This window comes from Zalophus californianus, chromosome 7 (genome assembly GCF_009762305.2).
Source record: "Zalophus californianus isolate mZalCal1 chromosome 7, mZalCal1.pri.v2, whole genome shotgun sequence".
Taxonomy (NCBI): Eukaryota; Metazoa; Chordata; class Mammalia; order Carnivora; family Otariidae; genus Zalophus; species Zalophus californianus.
This window is the reverse complement of record NC_045601.1, coordinates 145,573,066-145,596,214: the sequence shown is the minus strand read 5'-3', so window position 1 is coordinate 145,596,214 and position 23,149 is coordinate 145,573,066. Positions and strand designations below refer to the sequence as shown.

The 23,149-nt window shown below is 47.4% G+C and overlaps 1 protein-coding gene across 6 annotated transcripts; it reads right to left on the bottom strand.

Annotated features, from left to right (window-relative positions):
- Positions 1–3,235: 3,235 nt before the first annotated feature.
- On the bottom strand, positions 3,236–13,058 carry LOC113928040 (zinc finger protein with KRAB and SCAN domains 4-like). Of its 6 annotated transcripts, XM_035728398.1 has the most exons (7): positions 12,805–13,058; positions 10,528–10,698; positions 9,555–10,003; positions 8,069–8,213; positions 6,909–6,991; positions 5,751–5,874; positions 3,236–4,853 (listed from the first exon to the last, which is right to left on the bottom strand). In XM_035728398.1, exons 3-7 carry the CDS (start codon positions 9,939–9,941, stop codon positions 3,991–3,993), a joined length of 1,602 nt encoding a protein of 533 aa, XP_035584291.1. In that variant the 5' UTR covers positions 9,942–10,003; positions 10,528–10,698; positions 12,805–13,058; the 3' UTR covers positions 3,236–3,990. The 6 variants fall into 6 exon arrangements, with proteins under 6 accessions (XP_035584291.1, XP_035584294.1, XP_035584290.1 ...); XM_035728401.1 differs by lacking the exon at positions 9,555–10,003; XM_035728397.1 differs by lacking the exon at positions 10,528–10,698.
- Positions 13,059–23,149: the final 10,091 nt, after the last annotated feature.

The window sequence follows — 23,149 nt, the reverse complement described above, 5'->3', positions numbered from 1 at the left end:
TCTCTAACAGAGGACTTGTGTCTAGAATATAGAAGAACTCATAAAATCTCAAGCAACAAACAATTCAGTTAGCCCTGGGCAAAAGTCCCATACAGGCACTTGACTGAAGAACACCCAACCACGGGCAGGCTCCATTCATGCTCCACATCACTTCTCAGGCACCTTCACTCACAGGGTTACTTTAACTTTCTTCTCTTCATTGCAAGTTTTTCTCAAATTCTGTCTGATGAATTTAGACACTTTTCTCTTTTTTATAGAAATACCAAGACACTTGAAGGGTTACAACTGCCAGGAGAGGACACTGTGTGATTGGCTGGCAGCTCAGGGAGCACGGGAGTGATGTGGACGAGTCCATCGCAGAGGTGGCTGGAGCATTAGGGAGCCTTGTTTCCTTACCGGAAGTGAGGCTGGGGTGTAGGGCAGGGAAGGCTCAGAGGCACGGAAGGATCAGCTCCACACCAGTAAGCTTAGATTTATACTGACTTTCATTTTTAAGTGGCTATCCACTCAGCCTCAAGAGACAAACTTTAGTGACAGTTATGGCATGGGGCACCTGGATTCAGTCCTACGTTTGGTGACAGCCTCTGAACGTTCATGAGCAGGTAGCACATGCTACGTTGTTCTGTAACTTAGCCAGGGCAATACCGGTACAACAGTGGGAAGACTCTTCCTTGGACTCTCTCGCCCACCACAGAGTCAAGAACGTGTGCTGCCAGATCCCAGGAATTCTTAACGCATATGCTATCCTGTTGTGTGTGGCCATGTCCTTCTTCAAAAAAGGGCACTGTGCCCTTAATGGCCCCATGTTTGGCACCAGATTTTTTTAAAGAAAGGCCGACAGATTTGGTCAGAAAACAAATAGCCCCTTTTAGATTGAAGCAATGTTTAAGAAAGAATTTTTTTTAAAGGTTTATTTGAGAGAGCATGTAAGCAGGGGGAGGGGTAGAGGGAGAGAGAATCTCAAGCAGACTCCACGCTCAGCATGGAGCCCAACGTGGGGCTGAATCTCACAACCCTGGGATCATGACCTGAGCCACGATCAAGTCCGCCACTTAGCCGACGGGGCTACCCAGGCGCCCCAGCAATTTTTGAATCTGTGTAAACAGCAAAAGCAGTAATAGGCGAATGTATTCGCTCCCTGTGTCCCACAGGATGGCGCCAAAGAAGCCATGTGATAGCAGTGCATACAGTGGAACAGACTGCTGCCGAGGAGCTGGTATGGCTGCCGCTGAGTGGGCCTTACTCCACGGGAGAGGAGACCCCTCATGACAGTCTCCGTGCTGGCCAGGGGAGGGGCAGGTGGCCTTGTACAGGCTGCGCCCCGTGCTCGCCCAGTCTCACATGCTGGGTGGACCCCAGGCCTAGAGCAGCTGCTGCTGAGTCCTGGTCTGTGCAGCACCTGTGTGGACATGGGGGTTGCCAGGCCGACTCACAAAATGAGAACAGGCATGGACAGAACACCGTAAAAGAGAGTTTAGTTCTCCTGCTCTTCAAAGGAAGAGACAACTGTTCATCTTCGATTCCTTAGTGTGTGACCTAACACTGTGAGATTTGCTGACTGAATGGCTGTAAACAGAGTTTGTTTAGAAATAGGGAAGGAAAGTTTATTTCTGGAAATAAGGCTGTGAACACTGTGCTCTCTAGCAGTAGGGATTTTATGTTACTAGGAGAGAGCAAGTAGAATCAACCCATCTTCAGAATCATTCATTCGTCAGGTCTGCCAGGTGCTGAGCATACAGTAGAGAGCCAGTCATTCACCTCTGTCTCAGCTTCGTGGCAGCCCTCTTCTCTATCCTGATCTGTAAGCAGGGGATGGAGGCACAGACGTTATTTCCTAGGTTCTTACTATCAGTTGTAATAACTGCAATCAAAAGGTGGGGGGGAGTGGGGAGGAGCATGGTTAAAAGTTTCAATTCTGTAGTGAATACCCCAAACTACAGTTTTATAATGATCAGTTTTATGGGTCAACATGACCAGGCCACGGGGTGCCCAGACATATTCTGGGTGTGACTGTGAGGATGTTTGGGAAGACACTAACATCTGAACTGGTATATGCGTAAAGCAGAATCTCTTCCCTAATGTGGGAGGCACAAACATTATTCCTAGGTTTTTACTATCAGTTGTAATAACTGGAAATCAATTCTGTAGTGAATACCCCGATTACTAATAGCCTACTGTTGACCAGGAAACTTACCAATAAAGTTGACTAACATGTATTTTTTGTTATATGTATTACATACTATATATTTGAAGTAAACTAGAGAAAAAATGTTATTAATAATAAGATATACTTACAGTACTGCATTTGTTGAAAAAAATCTGCATATAAGCAGACATGTGCAGTTCAGACCAGTGTTGTTCAATGGTCACTGTTCTATAATGGTGACTTAAAGTCTTCTCACAAAACTGAAACTTTGACTATCATGAAGGAAAAAAAAGATGGTCTACGAAGTGTGCTTAAGAAAAGTAAATAGCAGGGCGCCTCGTTGGCTCAGCTGGGTAAGCATCTGACTCTTGATTTCAGCGTAGGTCATGATCTCAGGGTCCTGGGATTGAGCCCCACATTGGGCTCCACTCAGCACAGAGTTTGCTTGAGATTCTCTCTCCCTCTGCCCCTCCCGCTCATGCTCTCTCTCTCAAATAAATCTTTAAAAAAGAAAAAGGAAAGAAAGAAGATAGCCTGAGGAATTAACTTAATGGCTAAAACTGTCATCATGAATAATTGAGATGGTACCACATTGGTGACCTAGAAATTAATATGTAAGACCAAAATAGGGCACCTGGGTGGCTCAGTCAGTTAAGCGTCTGCCTTCGGCTCAGGTCATGATCTCAGGGTCCTGGGATCGAGCCCTGCGTTGGGCTCCCTGTTCAGGGGGAGTCTGCTTCTCCCTCTCCCTCTGCCTCTCCCCCCAGCTTGTGCGCTCGCTCTCTTACTTTCTCTCTCTCTCCCAAATAAAATCTTTTAAAAATAAAATAAAACCTTAAAAAAAAAAAAAAAAAGACCAAGATGGTTGCACACTAATAATGGAGTTTTGAAACCATACGTGATACTTGCTTTAAATATCTGGTATGAATCTACTGACCTGAAGGAAGTTTGAACTTAGCAGGCATAAGTTGTGATTCAGTCTACCACACTTTCCAGTGGAGTGGGTTGTGGGCAGCATAGTGTCTGTGGCTGTAGCGAGCACATGGGTTAGGCCCAAGAGGACCGAAAGCTGAGAACCAAGAGGCTAAGCATTAGCAAATTTATCATTTTATTCTGATTTGATTAATTTTCACACTGTCTGCGTAGGAATCTTTTCTCTGCAGAGAGTAGTAATATTAAAGAATGGCATTCCATGCCTGGCATACCTTTACAGTGATTTCATGATGAAGAACCTAAGGTATTCACATTGGAATGCCTAGTCTGGTCAAGAAATCTGAATTCTTTCTATCACAGTAACCTCACCCCCAACCTGCCAATCTTATGTGATCTGCAAAAAATGTGCTAGATTAACTCAGAATCTAGAGCCTCAGAATTAGACACAAGCTCAAAAGGCTATGGTGAGAAGCTCCTCAGAAGTCTAGATGATGTCATATCCAGAGCTACAGGGTCAGGCACAGTGGGCAGTGTAAGTAAGATGTCACGGATCGGACCAGCTGATGGAGGATTCTTTATAGGCAGAGCCTTCTGCCCACGAGACATCATAAAGTGCTGGCCGGCGGTGGTGAGCCAGTCTGGAAGCCCGTTTCAGTCCAGTAGGTGAGAGTAAACATTTCAGGTCCTACCCCTTCCAGACAACTCTCCTGTAACCTCCTATCAAATAAGCTGTTCCTCAGCCACCCTCCAGAACGTAGAAGAGAATCCATCTCAGCCAGACTCCGCGTCTTCTAACACAAGGTGATGGGAATGGTCAGTAAAGCCCAGCCCAGTTTCTGTGGTCAGGAAGGGCTGCGGGTGGCTTCGGTTCAATGAGGAACGAGCACGAACTCTGCCACATAGGACGTGGGTCACTGCGATAGGACTTTTTTTCCGACGTGGCTTCTCTGATGTTGAACAAGGTATGAAGTCCGGGTGAAGCCTTTTCCACAGGTTTCGCACTGATAGGGTTTCTCACCAGTGTGGATTTTTTGGTGTTCGATAAGGCTTCTGTTCCGAGTGAAACTTCTCTCACACTCGTTACATTTGTAAGACAGGGGGGCCTCGACGTTTCCCCACTGGCCTTCCGCCCTCCCCTGGCTCTCCCAGAGCTCTCCACGTCCGGGATCCTGCACGTTTCTATCGCCATGGATCCTCTGGTGTCTCAGGAGGTGTGAATTCCGCCTGAAAGCTTTACCACACATGCTGCACTGGTACGGTTTCTCCCCCGTGTGGATTTTGTGATGTTCTAGGAGGCTGCAGCTCTGGCTGAAGGTCTTCCCACAGTCCTCACACTCATAGGGCTTCTCCCCAGTGTGGGTTCTCTGGTGTTTGATAAGGTCTGAGCTGTGACTGAAGGCCTTGCCACATTCTTCACACTCATAGGGTTTCTCCCCAGTGTGGACTCTCTGATGGATGACAAGGGCAGAGCTCCCGATGAAGGTCTTGCCACAGTCTTCACATTCATAGGGTTTCTCACCAGTGTGGATTCTCCTGTGTTTAGTCAGGCCCGAACTCTGAGCAAAACTCTTTCCACATTCATGACAATAGTGCCGCCTACTTCCCGTGGCATTTTTCTGCTTTCTTGGTAACCTGCCCTCCTGTTCACCAGCTTCTAGACAGGCAGGAGTCTGGGCAACGTCTTCACGCAAGTGGCACGGTACTTCCCCAGGCTCTTGTCTTGGATGTTGCTCATCTGGGGGCAGGTCCGTGATCCCGGCCTGCATGTTACCACCTGAAATAACAAGTGGCCAGACGTGGTCACTTACGCCCTGCCACAGGGTTCCACAGACGCTGGGATGAGGCTTTCCGTGAAAGGGTAAGGGTGGAATAATGGGGGACCACGGGTGCCGGGGAGGAAGGAGACCGGAGAACAGGCATGGGGCCATCGGGAGCAGGGCGCACACGGGGAGCGGAGGAAGGTGGTGAGGACTGTGCTGGGGACACACACAGGGGCTCCAAGTCCTCGGGACGAAGGCAGGGCCCTGCGCTGGGGCTGGACGCTAGGAGGGCTGGGCAGAAGGCAGCAGGAAGCAGGCAAGTGTAAGGACTTGCAACACGTTCTGTGAGAAACGGGGCAAGTGGGAACTCAGAAAGTGACCCCTAATCAGGGATACGAGCAGTCACTCTGATCGCAGACAAGGACTGGCCTCGGTGCTGACAGATGTGAGCTGGGGCTCCCACTGTACCGGACGGGGCGGCGTGAGCCCAGACGCGTCAAGCTGTTGCCCTGTGCCCTGTCCCCTGATCTCTAGGTCAGCTCTGCTATCCATTCCAGGCCGCTTCTTGCTCTCCTGCTGTGTGGGCCCACGGCCCATTTCCTGAAGAGGACCCAGCTCTCCTCTGTCGAGGCTGGCAACGGGGAGGGGATCAACACTGCGCACCTCCTGGGAGCGAGGCCTGTGCTGGGGGTTGCATGGGCTGCATCCCACTTCACCAGAACACTGGCCGACGGGGAAGGAGGCAAGGTCACAGGGGTTAAGGAGCTGGTCACACGTGTGGGTAGGAGCTGGGGTTCAGAAATGGTGGCTCTGAATGCAAACACTTCAAACAGGTTCTCACAGCCCGGTAGGTTCTGACTGATAAAGGAAGCCCCGAAAGCCTAGGAGAAACCAGCACCCCTCCGTCTTACCCAGGGGGGTCAGGCCGCCACAGTTCTCCTGCCTCTCATCTCTGTGGAAGCTCCCCCGAGGTGAATCCAGCTGTGTCCATGCAGGGGAGAAAGCCAGGGCCACATCTTCCGTTTTCAGCAGGCCCTGAAACGGCACACGATCCCACCTAGCGCCTCTTCCCCAGTGTCACGCCCACAGCGGGGCACAGGAGAGTGAACGTGCCCCTAAAGGCTCTGCAGACGACGCCAGTGCAGCACCTTAGTACCTATTTCACCCGGTCAACAGAACAACCATGGAAGTAAACCATCAGCGAACACATGAGGACAAGTGTCTTCACGTCAGTATCTAGACAAAATAAAGGCCAACCCAGTGAAAGGACTGGAACCAAACCGAAACCTCTCAGAAGATTCGTGGGGTGATTTTCAGCAAAGTAGTGATGGGGGCTCATTGACATGAATGATTATTAAAATACAATGAAATGTAGGTCTGAAGTGAGAACAGTCAGGGAAGAAAGGGGGGCTGTACAGAGTCTCAAGGACATGAAGAACTGGATAAGAAAAGTAAAATCCAGTTTAAGTAGAGACTGTTCGGACTGTACTATTAGTTGAGATAAACGGACATGGCTCATCTGTCCTCTCAACTTTTAAGTTCCCTTGAGAGCCAGAGACCGTGTGTTTATACCCTAGTAACAGCATTAAAAAAACACAAAACTTGGGGCGCCTGAGTGGCTCACCTCTAACTTTAGCTCAGGTCATGATCTCCGCATCGGGCTCCCTGCTCAGCGGGGAGCCTGCTTCTCCCTTTCCCTCTGCCTCTCCCCTCTTCTCATACACTCTCTCTAATAAATAAATAAAATCTTTAAAAAAAAAAAACCACTTCAAAAGCACCATCACAAAAACTTCTGCTTGCATTTGCTGAATTGTACTTATTGAAGGAAATCCCACTGAAGCAGGGGCTGAGCAGAGAGACGGAGTAGGGAGGATGTGGGAAGTACAGCACCCAAGCTAGTCATAAAATAGGAAAAGGCTCTTAACTAGGCACCAAGAAGTTAGACCATGACAAACGAAACTGGCATACATGAGAAAATTAAAATCCCATCTAGGACTTGGATGGGTGTAGGATGTAGGGTGGGAGGGAGGGCCGGGCACAGGATGCACAACAGGGGGGCTCCAGCTCACCTGGGCCTCTGAGGGCAGCCTGGCAGCCACCACTGCGTCCCGTCGGCAGCGCCCTCCCGGGGCCAGCCCAGGAACCTGGAGAACTAAGAAGGAAAGACGCTCTGGATGAGATGGACCCTGGCACCCAGCCTCCCTGGCCTGTGGATTCCAAGTTCAAAAACTGGGCTAGTAAATTCCTGCCAGGAAGTTCATACAGAATGTGCTCCGTTCCCCAGTGCCTGGTCCCTACCAGCTCCAACCCTAGGGCCTGGAGAGGCGTGGTGTGCTGTCAATATACAAAAACTATACAAAAAGGGCAGGATCCTTGGAAGGAATGGTGAATTTAAGGAACATAAAACAAGCTTTTCATCTGAAGATCCTCTGAATTTTGCTTGGGAGGGGGAGAAAAATAAGATTTTGGTTAAAATGCCTTTAGTGGTTGTTAAGGGCCTTCTTTGGTTTTGAAAAACCAGAGTCAAAGAAGGCTAGAACCAGAAACGCACAGGCATCTGGTTGTATAGAACTTGCTCAGAGTCAAGAGAGAAAAGCAAGAACTTCAGGTTTCCCTGCAGGAGGCAGACTTTAGAAGGGCCCAGAACAGTTGGTTTAGGCTAGAACCTGTGTTGAGAAATGAAGACTGTGGTGGCTTCCATGTCTTGGTGCTGTGTCCTGGGAACCCACACACACGTTCGGGACATATGGTCATGTCCTGTGGAGTGATTCATGCTCTTTTAACAACAGACCCAGGGTTGAGAAGATTTATACTCTCATTTGCAATAGTCCTATAATCTGTGGGATATTCCTACTGACTTTACAGATTCTGGTCATTTTCTTCTTCGCACTTACCACTGTCTGAAACTATACTGTTGTGTTTATCTACTGTCGTCCCCACTAGAACATAAGCTCTGTGGCAGCCAGTACTGTCTCACCAACAACACTGGGCTACCATGTAGGAGGCCTTCACAATTATGTGTGAAATGAATGGAGAACCAATTCTTTCCAAACCAAGTTTTACTTATTTAGCTTTTTATTATGTCCGGGCTTGATTAGGAAAGCTTTCCACCACTGTTTAAGAGTCAGTCAGTGATGGCCAAAGTAGCAGTCAATGGACCTATTAGGTGATCCTTAATGAAGCTGGATGAAGTCTGTAGAATTCAAACTGCCCAGAAGATAACACTCACCTCTATCTGCGGAGGCCTGGGATCCCAGAGATTCGTGCTTGAGCAGAGGCTTCACTGGCTGGAACTGGGTACTCCATGGCCTCTGAGCTGGTGTCAACACCGCCATCTTGCAACGGAGTAGCTGCCTCTGGTCACCACCTGGGACCTGGAAGTCATTCACGTATTGATTCATCAAAACTTCTATTATGTTTTCTATGTGCTAGTAACTTTCTATTTTCCAGGCACTGTTTCTAAGAGCCTTATGAATATTAATTCACTGAATGCAGATAACAATTCTATGAGAAAAAAAACAACTCTATGAGCTAGGGACTATTATTACCTGTATTTTTGTACGAGGAAATGGAGGTCCAGAGTTGAAGCAACTTGCCCAAGGTCACCCAGCTAATAAGTGGTGATGCTAGGATGGGGGGTCTGGCAGAGAGACCCCGGAGCCCATGCTCTTAACCACTACCAATGCTCCCTTGTTATATACATTGTGCTCTAAGTGAAAACTCTTTGGGAACTAGTGTTCTCAGAATACTGTGTCTTTTCTTATCTGAAAAGTGAGGGCAATCATTTCTCACTTACAGGGTTTTGGGACCAATAAGATGACAATATGTACAATCACCTAACTCAGGATCCCGTACATGGTCTGTCCCCACGAAAAGCAGGCTTCCTTTTAGACATTTATAGTTAAACTACATTTTCCAAGTTACTTTCTCACACGCAGTTCAGACTTAACCACTTCTGTGAAGAATGAGGAGGCTGAAGCTAAGAGCCTTGAAACGACTGCTCAAGGGCTGGTGGGCAGCAGATCCCAGTCCAGAGCCCTGGGCTCCCGGTCAGTGCTTGGAACGCTCTGCCACATGTCCTCTGAAGGAACATTCACAAGGTGGTACACAGACGACACAATCTCATAAAAGATTGGCGAGGCAAGAAGATGCAGGGGCGTTTTTGAGCCTGAGGTTCTTGGACTCCTTCCCAAGTGGTCCAGGAAAAAAGTATTTTAATGCTTACTAGCCTCTAAGAGAAATTTGGCATTTCCTTCCATTGTAAATGGAAGCAACAAACCAATGTGGCATAAGCCACAGGACTTAGTCACCAATAGAAATTACAGATGTTTTCACACCACATCACAGCCAGGCAAACATTGTCAAGAGTCATTCATGCTTATAACAACTTTGAAACTCTACCAGTTACTGGGCCTGTCCCTAGGTCTTACTATTTGGTGCATTAATTTTAAAGAACATATAGATAATTTTATCACTAATTTGTTTCATGCTGTTAACCGTGTTTCCATATAATTGAGTTCTTTGGTAATCCTTCATGTTCTTAAAAATGCTAGTATGAGGAGGGGTCCAGGGACTTCTCCGGAGGGGCAAAGAGGTTCATGATACAAAAAGAGATTGAGAACTTCTGGATCTTACAGAAACGCCCCTCACCCCGATCTTGAGGCTTCAGGAAGAGACAGAGCTCGGCTCTCAGATACTAAGCCCTTTGCCTCTACCTGCGGCCCTGGCTCCTCCAGCTGCCTCTGCAAATACTCCAGGAGCACCACCGCCTGCTCCCCGGTCTCGGGGTGCTGCTCCCGCACCCAGGCCTGCAGCTCCTCGGGCAGGATGGTCAGGAACTGCTCCAGCACCAGCAGCTCCACGATCTGCTCCTTGCTGTGCGTCTCGGGCCGCAGCCACTGACGGCACAGCTCCCGGAGCCGGCTCAGCGCCTCGCGGGGCCCGTCGGCCTCGGGGCAGCGGAAGCCCCGGAAGCGCCGGCGGGAGTTTTCTGAACCCTGAACAGGGCTGGCCTCGTCTTCCACTTTTACGACCAGAAGCCCGATCTGGTTCTCTGCAGATTGGTCGTCCAAGGCTGTGCCTTCCTTGGATTCTCTAGCCATCCTGGGCCAAGGCGGTACTTGGGCCTCTCTCTAGTGGGCAGCTGTATCTCTGCAGAAGATGCCTGCAAGTGGGAAATCACTATTAACCCATCAAGTGCTAGCAGCCTCCCTCGGGCCCACGAGTCGAGGACATTACCAGGGAGATCTGGGGCACTGTTATGTGAACAAATACTGCCAAAGTCAGTGAATCAGTGTCATCAAGTCTCTAGATCCAAATACCAGCAAACAGGTGAAATACAAAAGCAAATTAAATTACAGGTTTTCAAACTTTGCTACACATTAGAATCATTAGGGAACTTTTAAAATATCCTGATACCTTGGCTGAACCAAGATCAATTGTATTATTAGTCTGTGGGGGAGATGCCTGGGTGTTTAATAACTTAAATTTTTCTAGATGATTCCAACATGCAGCTGGGTTTGAAAAGTAATAATTTAAAGATACTAAAAATAAGCAATCAGCTAAGTTTAGAATGTGAAACATTTTATAGACAGAAGACTGAAGCTGTTCCCTAAATAAATGTTTAAAAAAAAGGGGGGGGAAGAGAAGGAAAACTGTCATACACTAAAAGGGACTGAGTTGGGGCACCTGGGTGGCTCAGTCGGGTGCACGGCTGCCTTCAGCTCAGGTCACCATCTCCGGGTGCTGGGATCGAGCCCTGTGACGGTCTCCACGCTCAGCCCACAGTCTGCTTCTCCCTCTTCCTCTTCTTCTCCCCCGCCTCCCCTGCTCACATGCCCTCTCTCTGATAAGTAAAATCTTTAAAATAAATAAATAAAAGAGACTGAGTAGACAAGTCAACGAAATGCAAATGGTAAATTATATCTGGATCCAATAGGGAAAAACAGCTGTAAAAAGATGTATTTCAGGGGCACCTGGCTGGCTCAGTCCATAGAACATGCAACTCTTGATCTCAGAGTCATGGGTTCCGGACCCACTTTGGGTACTTAAAAATGAAATCTTAAAAAAAAAAAAAGACATTTCAAATAATTAGGAAAACTCGAACACAGTGATATTAAGGAATTACTGTTGATTTTGTTGAGTCTAATAAGACTATGATCACATTAAGGACCTTGTTAGAAATTCACACTTAAGCATCTGTATTTACGGGTGAACAGATATGATTGCTGGAGTTTTCTTTAGTAAAAGAAAGGGGAATGAGGGAAGGAAAGATGGAAGGGAGGGGAAGAAGGGAAAGGGAAAGAAAGGGGATAGAAGAATGAAAGAAAATGGCCAAAAGACAGTATTTGTTGAAGTTCAGGGACAGGCATATTGAGGTTCATGCTGAGATGTTTGAAATCCCTCCTCCCACCCCATTTAAAAACTAAAATCCTGGACACCTGGGGGGCTCAGTCATTAAGCGTCTGCCTTCGGCTCAGGTCATGGTCCCAGGGTCCTGGGATCGAGCCCCGCATCGGGCTCCCTGCTCGGCGGGGAGTCTGCTTCTCCCCCTTCCTCTGCCACTCCCCCTGCTTGTGCTCTCTCTTGCTGTCAAATAAATAAAATCTAAAAAAACAAACCACACTAAAATCCGACCTTCTTTCCTTCCTGAATAACACAGCATAAAAGCATTTAGGTGGGGTCATGGGAGGTGGGAGAGCGCCACAGCTCAGCCACTTTGGAGCCCAGGTGGTGTGAGGAGGGTGTCATGGTGGTGGGGAGGCAGGAATGACAGGAAAACCACCACCACCTATTCCACGTCCCCATGCACGTGTCACCACCTGTCCTGTTTGGGGTTTTAGCCCAAGGGAATGGGGTGAGAAGGCACTGGATTGGGAGACTTGTTATAAACAGGAAGTGTTGATCAAATAAGGAAATGTATGGAAGTGAATGAGAGCAAAGTTGCTCATGATCAGAGAAGAGAGTTACAAATAGGGAAAAAAGCAATCTGATGTGAACCCTGTAATTTGGATTGGAGTTACCGGTGTCAGTATGAACTCAGTTTCCCACACTTAGGGTAACACGTGGAAACACAGAAGTTAAGTCCTGAAATACATCAGGCTGGGACTCAGGACTCTCCTGGAGCTCAAACACTGGCACGTGTCCAGCACTGGGCCGGGCCCTGATTTATAACACCTGGGGCCCTAGACCTTCACTGTTAAAAACCATCCTTGCTCCTGCTAAATCCAGGCGGCCCCAAGGAAAAGGCATCCCCAGATTGTAAGGCCTTGGGGAGCTTAAGCGTCACAACACACAACACAAGCCAGTTTGGGTCTTTGCTTAGGGACAGGCTCCTTTCCCTCCTAAAATAGAGAAATCATCCATTACAAAGAGAACTGATGAAAGATAAGATTTAAAGAAACGTCAGAAAAGCCAAGACCACTCATTAAAAATAAATGTGCTGTCATAATTAGAACCACAGCAATAATCATGGCAAAACTTTTTTTTAAGATTTTATTTACTTACGTATTTAATTGACAGAGAGAGACCCAGCGAGAGCGGGAACACAAGCAGGGGGAGCAGCAGAGGAGGGAGAGGCAGGCCTCCCGCGGAGCGGGGAGCCCGATGCGGGGCTCGATCCCAGGACCCCGGGACCATGACCTGAGCCGAAGGCAGACGCTTAACGACTGAGCCAGCCAGGCGCCCCAATCATGGCAAATCTTGAAACCGTCCTTACGCTGTGCCTGGCACTATTTTAGGGGCCTCACGCAGAGTAACTCGCGGAATGCTCACAAGCCCGTGAGTTAGGTGACCTCATTCTTCCCATTTTACAGAGCAGTCAACTGAGGCACAGAGAGGTGAAGGGACCAGCCCAAAGCCACACAGCCAGGACGTGGCAGGGGCAGGAATGGAACGAGGCAGGCCGACTGCGAAGAGCGGCTCCAGTCCAGTACCACAGGGGAACTCAGAGACCTCGCCACTGACCTTGTCCACAGACGGAGCCAAACTGCGCGGCCCCCATCCTGGCGGCTGGCGTGTGCGTGTGACCCGAGTATCCCGTCCGCAAACGCGGGGAGGCGGCGGCCCGAGCCCGGAGGCGGGCACGGCCGCCCCGGGGAGGGGAGGGGGCACTTCCGCACCCCGAGCCAGACGCAGGGCCGCCGCACTGGCGACCGGAGCCCCCGAGGGACGCTCCGTGGACACCCGCACACGCCCTGAAACTAGCCGCCCGGCGCCAGGGGCGGGGCCGGCCCGGCCGGGCTGCGGCTGCGCAGACGACTCCCGGGCCGCTCTAGCCGCCGCCGGGCCGGCCCTCGGTGGTCTCCCCGCCACCTGTGCGCCTCGCGCCCTGGCCGTGCTGCGGGCGCGAAGCCGGTGTCCGGCGGTCGGCGAGGGACCTCCGGCTGCAGCTGGCTGCATTGGCAAATAGAAGGAAGGAAAGAGGACTTGTATTTTCCTGTGCAGTCAGAAAGAAACCCTGGGAAAATACGTAAGAAAATTAATAATTGGTTACCTGGGAGAGGTGAATGGTTAGAAACTGAGTGAAAAGGAGGACGAGGGTGAGACCTGGAGTCTTGCTGTTTTTAATGTATTTTAAGTTTTAGAGCTGATTGTGTTGCGTAACGAAAGCATGAATTATACATGATTGTTAAGCAGCACGCTGAATTGTTTGCAGAGAAAAGTTAATCTAATACTCAAATTATAATGATTAATAAGAGAGTATGGCAAGGTCGTGTAGTTTTGTTTTGTTTTACCTTTTTAAAGATTTTATTTCTTTATTTGTCAGAAAGAGACTGAGCACAAGCAAGGGGAGCGGCAGGCAGAGGGAGAGCCAGGCTCCCCGCGGAGCAGGGAGCCCGATGCGGGGCTCGATCCCAGGACCCTGGGATCATGACCCGAGCCCAAGGCAGACGCTTAACTGACGGAGCCACCCAGGCGCCCCGAGGTGGTGTAATTTTTAAAAATGTATAATCATAATTTCATTTCCTATCCCCAGCACAAGTTAGGAAACACGATTGTAAAAGACAGCAGTTGCGTGAAGGGCAGTAGGAGGTACTGCTTCCAGTTACGGAATCAAGAAGCGAAGGGAATCAAAGGCACAAGGCAGAGAATATGGTCAATGGTATTGTAGTAGTGATGTGTGGGGACACATGGCAGCCACACTTGTGGTAAGCACAGCCGCATGTATAAAGTTGTACTATGTTGTACACCTGAAACTAATGTAACAGTCTGTGTCAGCTACACTCAAATTTAAAAATGGGGGGGGGGGGAAGACAGCTAGTACAGGAGTGAAGAAATACATGAGGTACCTTAATGGAAACATTTTATAAACTTTTATTTATTAAGTGTAGGTAATGGAGTTATATATCATGTCTGTGTATAGAAGGACTCAGTATCATAAAGATGTCATTATGATATTCCTAAGTTAGTATACAAATTCAATGCAAAGTCAAGCAAAATCCCAAGAATGTGTTCCATGGAAATTAACTGTTCTTTTTAATTTTACTTCTTTTTTTTTTAAAGATTTTATTTATTTGAGAGAGAGTGAGCAACCAAGCGAGACAGAGAAAGAGAGAGAGCGTGCACATGAGCAGGGGTAGAGGCAGAGGGAAAGGGAGAAGTAGACTCTCCTGATGAGCAGGGAGACCAACTAGGGGCTCTATCTCGGGACCCCAAGATCATGACTTGAGTGGAAGGCAGACACTTAACCGACTGAGCCACCTAGGTGCCCCAAGAGTAAAGTCTTAAAAGTCAAAAAGTGAAACTTTAATACTTTTTTTTTAAAAAAGATTTTATGTATTTATTTGAGAGAGGGAACACAAGCACGGTAGGAGCAGAGGGAGAGGGACAAGGAGACTCTCTGCTGAACATGGAGCCCATCTTGGGCCTCCATCCCACAACCCTGAGATGGTGACCTGAGCTGAAATCATGAGTTGGATGCTCAACCGAGTTACGCAGGTGCCCCAAAACTTTAATACTTTTAAAAGAAAACTTAGGATCATTTCTTTGTGACCTCAAGTAGAGCAGGATTTGCTTTAAAATGCATAGACTGTGAAGGAGTAATAGATAATAAATAAATTTGGCCTTATTAAAAATTAAAACTATATTTAAAAACACCAGAAACTAGTGGGAAAGTTAAGCAAATGACTGAGAGAAGATATTTGCAACATGTGTAACCAACAAAGTTTCAGTACACTGAATATATAATGAATATCCATAAATAAATAAGGGGAAAAAAGCCCGCAACCAAACAAAAAAAATGACAAAAAAAGTGCACAGGCAATTCACAGAGGTGGAATCTTGCATGACCAGTAAACATAGGCAAATACGCTGAATCATTAGTAATTAAGGAAAGGCCAGTTTAAAACCATATCATACCCACACCTTAACAATAACATTTGTGGAAAAAAATGGAATGCTCATACACAGTTGGTAGGGGTATGAATTACTGTACTCACTTAAAAAGCAACTTTGAAATATATATTAAAGTTGAAAATGATATGCATACTAGCCCAGCAGCTTCAAAGTATTTACCTTGTAAGAGCTTTGAACTTAAACAAGAGTGTTTATTGAATACTATTCTAGGCTAGACAGCTTTTGATGCTCAGGATACAAAAGTGTCCCCCCCCCCACACACACACACAGAAAAGAGACAAAGATCCCTGCCCTCATAGAGCTAATGTTCCAGTGGGGATTGACACCCCCCCCAAAAAAAGACAAACAAAAACCAAAATTTAAACAGAATAATATATAAAGTAGAATGGTAAATGGAAGCTGATGAGCACCATGATAAAAGAAAAAAGAACAAAATCAGGGTAGAGAGATTAGAAGTCCTGGCACGGGAGGGGGCTAGATAAAATATCAGGTGGAGAAGTCAGTGTAAATCACATTGAGGAGGTGATATTTTGGCTGAAATCTGAAGGAGATGGAGTTAGCCATATCTGGATATGGAGTGCATATCTGGATAAGAGTGTTCCTGGTAGAGGAAACAGCAAGGAAGCCAGGGGTTGTGAGATAATAGGTAGTTGGTCTCTGCCCCTGGTTCCTGGCAGAGAGCTCCTAAAACCCTCGTAATTTCCTAAGTGATAAGAACATTAGGAGCATCTCTTGTTCTACTGAGGTGATTCTGGGTGGGCTCCTGGATGGGGGCTTGTTACCAGACAGACCAAGCCATGATTAGAAGCTTGGAATTTTCAACCCATCTCCCACTTCTCCAGAGAGTTAATAATGGAGAAATGGGGTTAATATTGGAAATGGAGTTGATAATTCATCATGGCTACACGAGGAAGCCTCCATAACATCCCAGATGTAGAGTTCAGGGAGCTTCCAGGCTGGTGAGCACACCGACACTGAGAAGGCAATGCATCCCAACTCCTCAGCTTCCCATCACCATCTTGTAACTCAATCCCTGTATTAAATTACTGGTATGTGATATGCCTAGAGTACTTTCTTTTCCCTGAGTGTACTCTGACTGATTTCTGAGTGTACCCTGAAGTAGAAATATTGCGAAGGCAGCTGGAGATATGAATTTGAGACTCAGAAGCAGAAAGACAGCATCTAGATCCATGAAGGTGTGTGAGATCACATAGAAAGTTAGTATAGAGAGAGGAAAAGGGAATTGTTATAGATCAGGTTTGCAGGAAGCTGACCTAAGGCTCCAAGATTTGTATGCAGGAATTTTACTGAAATATATCTTCAGGAATAAGACTCATGAGGAGATTAAGGAAACAGGACCAGGCAGAGCAATTGAACTGTGATATGGTTACAAGAGAGGCTCCAGCTGATCTTATCAGAAGCTCATGAGCTGGGATGGTCCTTAAGAATTGCCCTGCCTTGGTGCAAGGTGTCTGGGAGTAGAGAATACCCTTGTGTGAGGCAACTCTTTTTAAGGGGGCAATTCCCACAGACTCAACTAGGAGCCGTTGTCTATCAATTCTCCAAACAGCTGGGGAAGAAAATGCCTCATTTTGGGTACAGAAGCAGAGCATGTACCACAGTCTACCCTTGAACCTTCCGATCTATTTGTTTGCTATAATAAGAAGTAGGAACAACTACACCAGAATTTCCCTCTCTTCCTGGGGCAAGCTTATAAGGGTAGATGAGTAGGAAGAATTGCAGCCCCTGCTGACATAGCACGTCTTAAAGTCATAAAGAATATTCATCTTCCCCCTCCTCTACCACCCATTCTAGATTCCCCTCATCCTTGACTACTCCCTCTGATGATCTGGGGGGCATTCCTGGTGGGTGACCCATACATTCATCCCTGATAGGTCTAAACTTCTGGTCACTACGCTCCTCTCAGGCGATAGCTGTTGTATTTGTCCATTTTTTATAAAAATTGCTCAGCAAAGAACCAAGACACATCCACTCAAGTGGATCACCTGAGTGACAAACTTTTTGTTCCCTGTCTTCATTGTGTAACAGCACTCCTACCTCCTGATGATGAGACCATCAATTCCTGCCTGGGTGGTTACTCCTCTCCTCGTCTGCTGGAGTCTTGGAAAAAGGAGGCTTAAATGTCTGGGTGCCAGCCCTACCTTTAAGTTTACAGTCTCCCTCTTTCTCAAGGCAGAAGCATCCAGGAACTGAGACTTCCAGACTCGGAGGGTAGAAAGCACAAATTTCCCCACGTGGTGACATATAGTCTCTTCCCTTCCTTAACAGACCCCCAGTGCTGCCCCAACCAGCTTTTGCTGCATATAACCCTAGGAACTGACCTAGTGGCCCGATGTGGATGTGGATAGATCCTGAAGAGACATATGATGTCTTGCTGAGCAGAACCTCGACATCATCTTCAAGCAACACTAGCTTTTAACTGGGCATAATGGAATAATTCTGCAGGCCCATAGGGTTCATTGAGGAATCTGAGGATCCATGACTCTTGAGGCTTTGACTGAGCTATCCTTGTCTGAAGTCTCAGAGTTACAATCCTTCTCAGTCAGCTCTCTGGCAGTGGCTTAGCATACCTACCAGGTTTGATAATATCCTTGTTTGGAGCTCTGCTACTCTTTCAATTAAGTCCTGGATCTGATCCTCTGCTTTTTCTGCCTTCTGGCTGAAGGAGATAAGACTTTATATGGTGCCAAAGAAGCCCTCTGGATTTCACACTTTACCTTATATTAGTGGTTAATCACCCTCAGAATTTCACTGCCTTCCTTTAATACATCAGTGGCCACCAGTGCAAAACCCTGACCGTTCTTTTGGCCAAGCTATTTCTGAGAGTTGTTTATGCAGCTTGTAACTTTGAGAAATGAGGTGACATTTTCCTCTAGGCAAAGTGTAAACTTAGATAACTACATACTATAAAAGTGGCAGATTCCTGGGGCACCTGGGTGGCTCAGTCATTAAGCGTCTTGCCTTCGGCTCAGGTCATGGTCCCGGGGTCCTGGGATCGAGCCCCGCATCGGGCCCCCTGCTCTGCGGGAGGCCTGCTTCTCCCTCTCCCACTCCCCCTGCTTGTGTTCCCTCTCTCGCTGTGTCTCTCTCTGTCAAATAAATACATAAAAATTAAAAATTAAAAAAAAATTTTAAAAGGTGGCAGATTCCCTAAGCTTAGGTCTCCCCCGCCCCCGAGATGCAACATAGACTCACTGTGTGCATCTCATCCATCTGGATCCATCTTGTAACTTCTTTCAGAGTTGGGGGCAAGTGGAACTGGCACATGTATGAATATTCATGCTGCTTGCTCTCTATGAATAATGAAGTCCTTTGTTTCTGACACTGAAGTCTTATGTCTTTGAGACCATCCATGAAACATTAACAGGCTAGTTTTTAGTTTGTAAGATAAATAAAATCAAATCCTAGATTCACCTCACCTGAAATAACGCACCCCAAAATTTATTACCTCCCACAAGTATTCTACTCTCACCACCATTGAAGTTTTTAACAATTGTACTGCAACCTCCTATCAGGGCTATGGGTGTTGCCCTATGCCCTTGCCCCGGATTCTCATCACCAGTTCACATCAGGTCTCCAAGTCCCAAATCCCATTTTTGAAACTACTTCCTAGGATCATTTCCAATATCAAATGTAGGTTCAATTCTCTAGGTAAGAGATTCTGAGATGTATGTGCAAGAAATTTATTGAGTGAGTGCTGTAGAGAAGCAGTATTGGGTGGAGAGGGAAGTTGAACAGAGACATCAACTAATTCTACAAGGAGCTCTGAAACCAGAGCAATTGTCCTTCAGAGTTGTCTTGCCTCAAAGCAAGGAGTCAAAGTTGCATATACCCCTCAGCAATGATTGGCCACTGAACGTGAGATGCCATGTTTGGGGACCTGATCTTGAGCTATGGAGTTGTCATTGTGGTGAAGGACGTGTATCAAGAGCTTCTCAGTCATTGTAAGCAGCAGGGGGAATGAGTGCCTCACTTGTGACAGAAGGAACTGACCATCAAGCAATAGATTCACTACAAGAAGCAATGACTGAACTCTAACATCCCAACATTTAGAGAGTGAAATGATATAGATAGGATCCATATGGAAATGATGCAGTAAACAAGGTGGGAAAACTATGAGAGTGGTGCCCCAAAGAAGAGTGTGTTTCAAGGAAGAAGGCGTATTAAAAAATGTGAAATGTTGCCAAGAGTCTAGGGTGACAATTTATCACTAGAGTTGGGAATGTGGAGGTCAAGAAGTTTCAATGGAACGCCAAGCATAAACACATGATTTCAGTGAGTTTATAAAAGAAGGGGTATTTTTCCATTTCTGAAACATGAATCTTAATTATTCAGACCCATTCTCTTAGTAAAAACAACCCATGCAGCATACATTATTTACAAGTAAATTCTTAAAAGCATTGCAGAGCTGATAAAATAGTAAGGAATCTCAACTTAAAATCAAAGTAGAAGTGAAAATGCAGAAAGGCAATCAGATACTTAAGTTGATTTTTATCCTGAGACCTTTTGCCAAACAACAATTTCATCTTCAGTCTGATGGTCCTGAAAGTATAAGGCAAAGCCGCTGGCCTGCCTAAGGTAAGCATCTGGTAAGAGGTCCTTCTTTGATAAACCCAGCTTCCATAGGGCGGTGGCAGCGGTGAACCAAAAGTAACCCTACTCCTACCTACATCTACCTCTAGCAGACTGTAAAGGAAGTTGCCTTGGTATGAACAGAACAGAACACAACACAACACAACAGTGCCTGAGAATTGTAACTACAAGCCTGCTTTTGCATGCATTTGCATTCCAAATTCACAAAACCAAGATGGGCCAAAAAGTCTCAAATCATGAATTCAGTTTAAAGTATTCCCCTACCTACCTGACAGAGGCAAATGCAAATCTTCTCAGGAGTACCCACTATTTTCCTTCATTCTACTTGCTTTGAGTTTAGTTTGTTCTTTATCTAGTTTCTTACATTGAGAGGATAGGCTATTGATTTGAGATCTTTCTTTTTTGATACAGGCGCTTACAGCTATCAATTTCCCACTAAGCATGGCTTTAGCTACATCCCATATATTTTGGTATGTTGTTTTGTTATCAGTCATCTCAAAGTATTTTCTAATTTCCCTTGAAGTTTCTTCTTTGACTCATTGATTACTTAGGAGTGTGTTGTCTAATTTCCAAATATATGTGAATTCCCCAAATTTCATTATTCATTTCTAATTTAATTCCAGTGTGGTTGGAGAACATACTCTGTATGATTTCAATCATTTGAAATTTACTGCTTGTCTTATGACTTACCATAAATCTGTCTTGAAGAATGTTCCATGTGCATTTTAGATCTCCATGGGTTTTTATTTATTTGTTTAATGCCAGTATGATTACTGTACATTGTTATATTAGTTTCAAGTGTACAATGTAGTCATTCAACAATTCTATACATTATTCAATGCTCATCACAATAAGTGTATCCTTAATCCCCTTCACCTGCTTCACCCATCCTTCCACCCACCTTTGTTCTCTATATTTAAGAGTGTGGGTTTTTTTGTCTTTTTTTTCTTTGATCATTTGTTTCTTAAATTCCACATATGAGTGTGAAATCATTTGGTATTTGTGTTTCTCTGACTTTTTTCACTTAACATTATACCCTCTAGATCCATCCATATCATTGCAAATGGCAAGATTTCATTCTTTGTTATGGTTGCGCGATATTCCATTGTGTGTGTGTGTACACACCACTTCTTTAACCATTCATCTATCAGTGGACACTTGAGCTGCTTCCATATATTGGCTGTTGTAAACACTGCTGCTATAAACATAAAGGTGCATCTATCTTTTTGAATTACTGTTTTCATTTTCTTTGGGCAAATACCCAGTAGTTCTATTTTTAATTTTTCAAGGTGCCTGCATACTGTTTTCCACAGTGACTATGCCAATTTACATTCCCACCAACAGTGCACAAGGGTTCCTTTTCCCCACATCCTCGCCAACATTTGTTGTTTCTTATGTTTTTGAGTTTAGCCATTCTGACAGATATGACATGATATGGTTTTGGTTTGCATTTCTCTGATGATGAGTGACGTTGAGCATCTTTTCATGTGTCTGTTGGTCATTTGTATGTCTTCTTTGGAGAAATGTCCATTCATGTCTAATGCCCATTTTTAATTTATTTTTATTTTTTTAAGATTTATTTATTTGAGAGAGAGAGAGCTTTTGGGGGGAGGAGCAGAGGGAGAGAATCTCCAGCAGACTCCCCACTGAACACCGAGCCCCATGCAGGGCTTGATCCCATGACCCATGAGATCATGACCTGAGCCAAAACCAAGAGTTGAGGCTCAACCAGTTGAGCCACCCAGGCACCCCTGAAAGAAACTTGATAGAGGTTTACCCAAATAAAATGTTTTTGATCAGGGGCACCTGGGTTGCTCAGTCATTTATGTGTCTGACTCTTGATTTCAGCTCAGGTCATGATCTCAGGGTTGTGAGACTGAGCATGCTCCCATGTTACCCCCCTGTTCCGATGCTCCCGCGCTCCTCCCCCCGCCCTCCTCCGATGCCCCCGCCCTCCTCCGATGCTCCCGCGCTCCTACCCCCCGCCCTCCTCCCCCGCCCTCCTCCGATGCTCCCGCGCTCCTCCTCCATCTCCCGATGCTCCCGCCCTCCTCCCCCGCCCTCCTCCGATGCTCCCGCGCTCCTCCCTCGTCCTCCGATGCTCCCGCGCTCCTACCCCCCGCCCTCCTCCCCGCCCTCCTCCGATGCTCCCGCGCTCCTCCTCCATCTCCCGATGCTCCCGCCCTCCTCCCCCGCCCTCCTCCGATGCTCCCGCGCTCCTCCCTCGTCCTCCGATGCTCCCGCGCTCCTACCCCCCGCCCTCCTCCCCCGCCCTCCTCCGATGCTCCCGCGCTCCTCCTCCATCTCCCGATGCTCCCGCGCTCCTCCCCTGGTGCTCCTCCGATGCTCCGCGCGAGCTCCGCCAGCTCGCCTCGGTGTTCTTGGCCGCCGATTCGGCTTAGTACAGGTATCTGTGCTCTAAGTACACTGCGGTAACTACAGCCTAGGCTGACTCACAAAACATTTATTTCATTGCACGTACCCATCAGCCTTAAAGTAGTACTTGTTCACCCGCCCGCGTCTCCTCCTCGACTCCGAGAATCCAGAAGACAGTTGCAACAAAACCCTGTATTCTCAGCCCCACAACCACCGTCTCGTTTGGTGCTGTCAACACCAAGGGCGAGCGGTGGAACCCGAGAGACCAATGCGTTTCCGAAGCCGCCTGACTCCGAGGCCTGGCCCTCCCCCACGGGAGCCGGAGCTGGGCGGCGAGGTGGCCACCGAGACGCGGCGCCCTCCGGGGTCCTAGAGAGGACAGGAGAGCTCCCGGAAGGCGACTGGGCGCAGGCGGCTGACGCACTTCCGGCCTCTGGGGCCGCTCGGTTGCCGGGGTGCTGCTACCCGCCGCGGTGCCAAGCTGCCCTGGACCGAAGGTAGTTTCGGCCCGGGAAGATGGAAGGTCCGCGCCTTGGAGTAGGCGGGGAGGAGCCGTGGGCGCTGGCCTGGCCCCCGGACTCCTGCAGCCCGGGCGGGGCGGGAGAGACTCCCCCCGAGGGCGGGGCTGGGGGCGCGGCTGGGGTCCTGCTCCCCGTGGACAGCCGCACCCCCATGCCCCTCTGTTTAGCCCGTGTCAGCACTGTGAAGCACTTCCCGCATGTGTTCTTTTCTCTGAATATTTCCAGGGAGGTAACAAGAATCAGGACTTGCCATTCCTAAATAGTCCCCAGTGTGTGTCTTCAGAAATCGGCGTCTTGCGGACGCGAATCCTGACGGCAGTACCATTACCACACTGACTGCGGGAGCGGTCCGTCAAAGCACCTAACGCCTAGTTCCCCTTCCCTCAGTTGTCTTACAGGCGTCTTTTGCAACTGATTTGCACCAACTGGGATCCAGTTAAAGA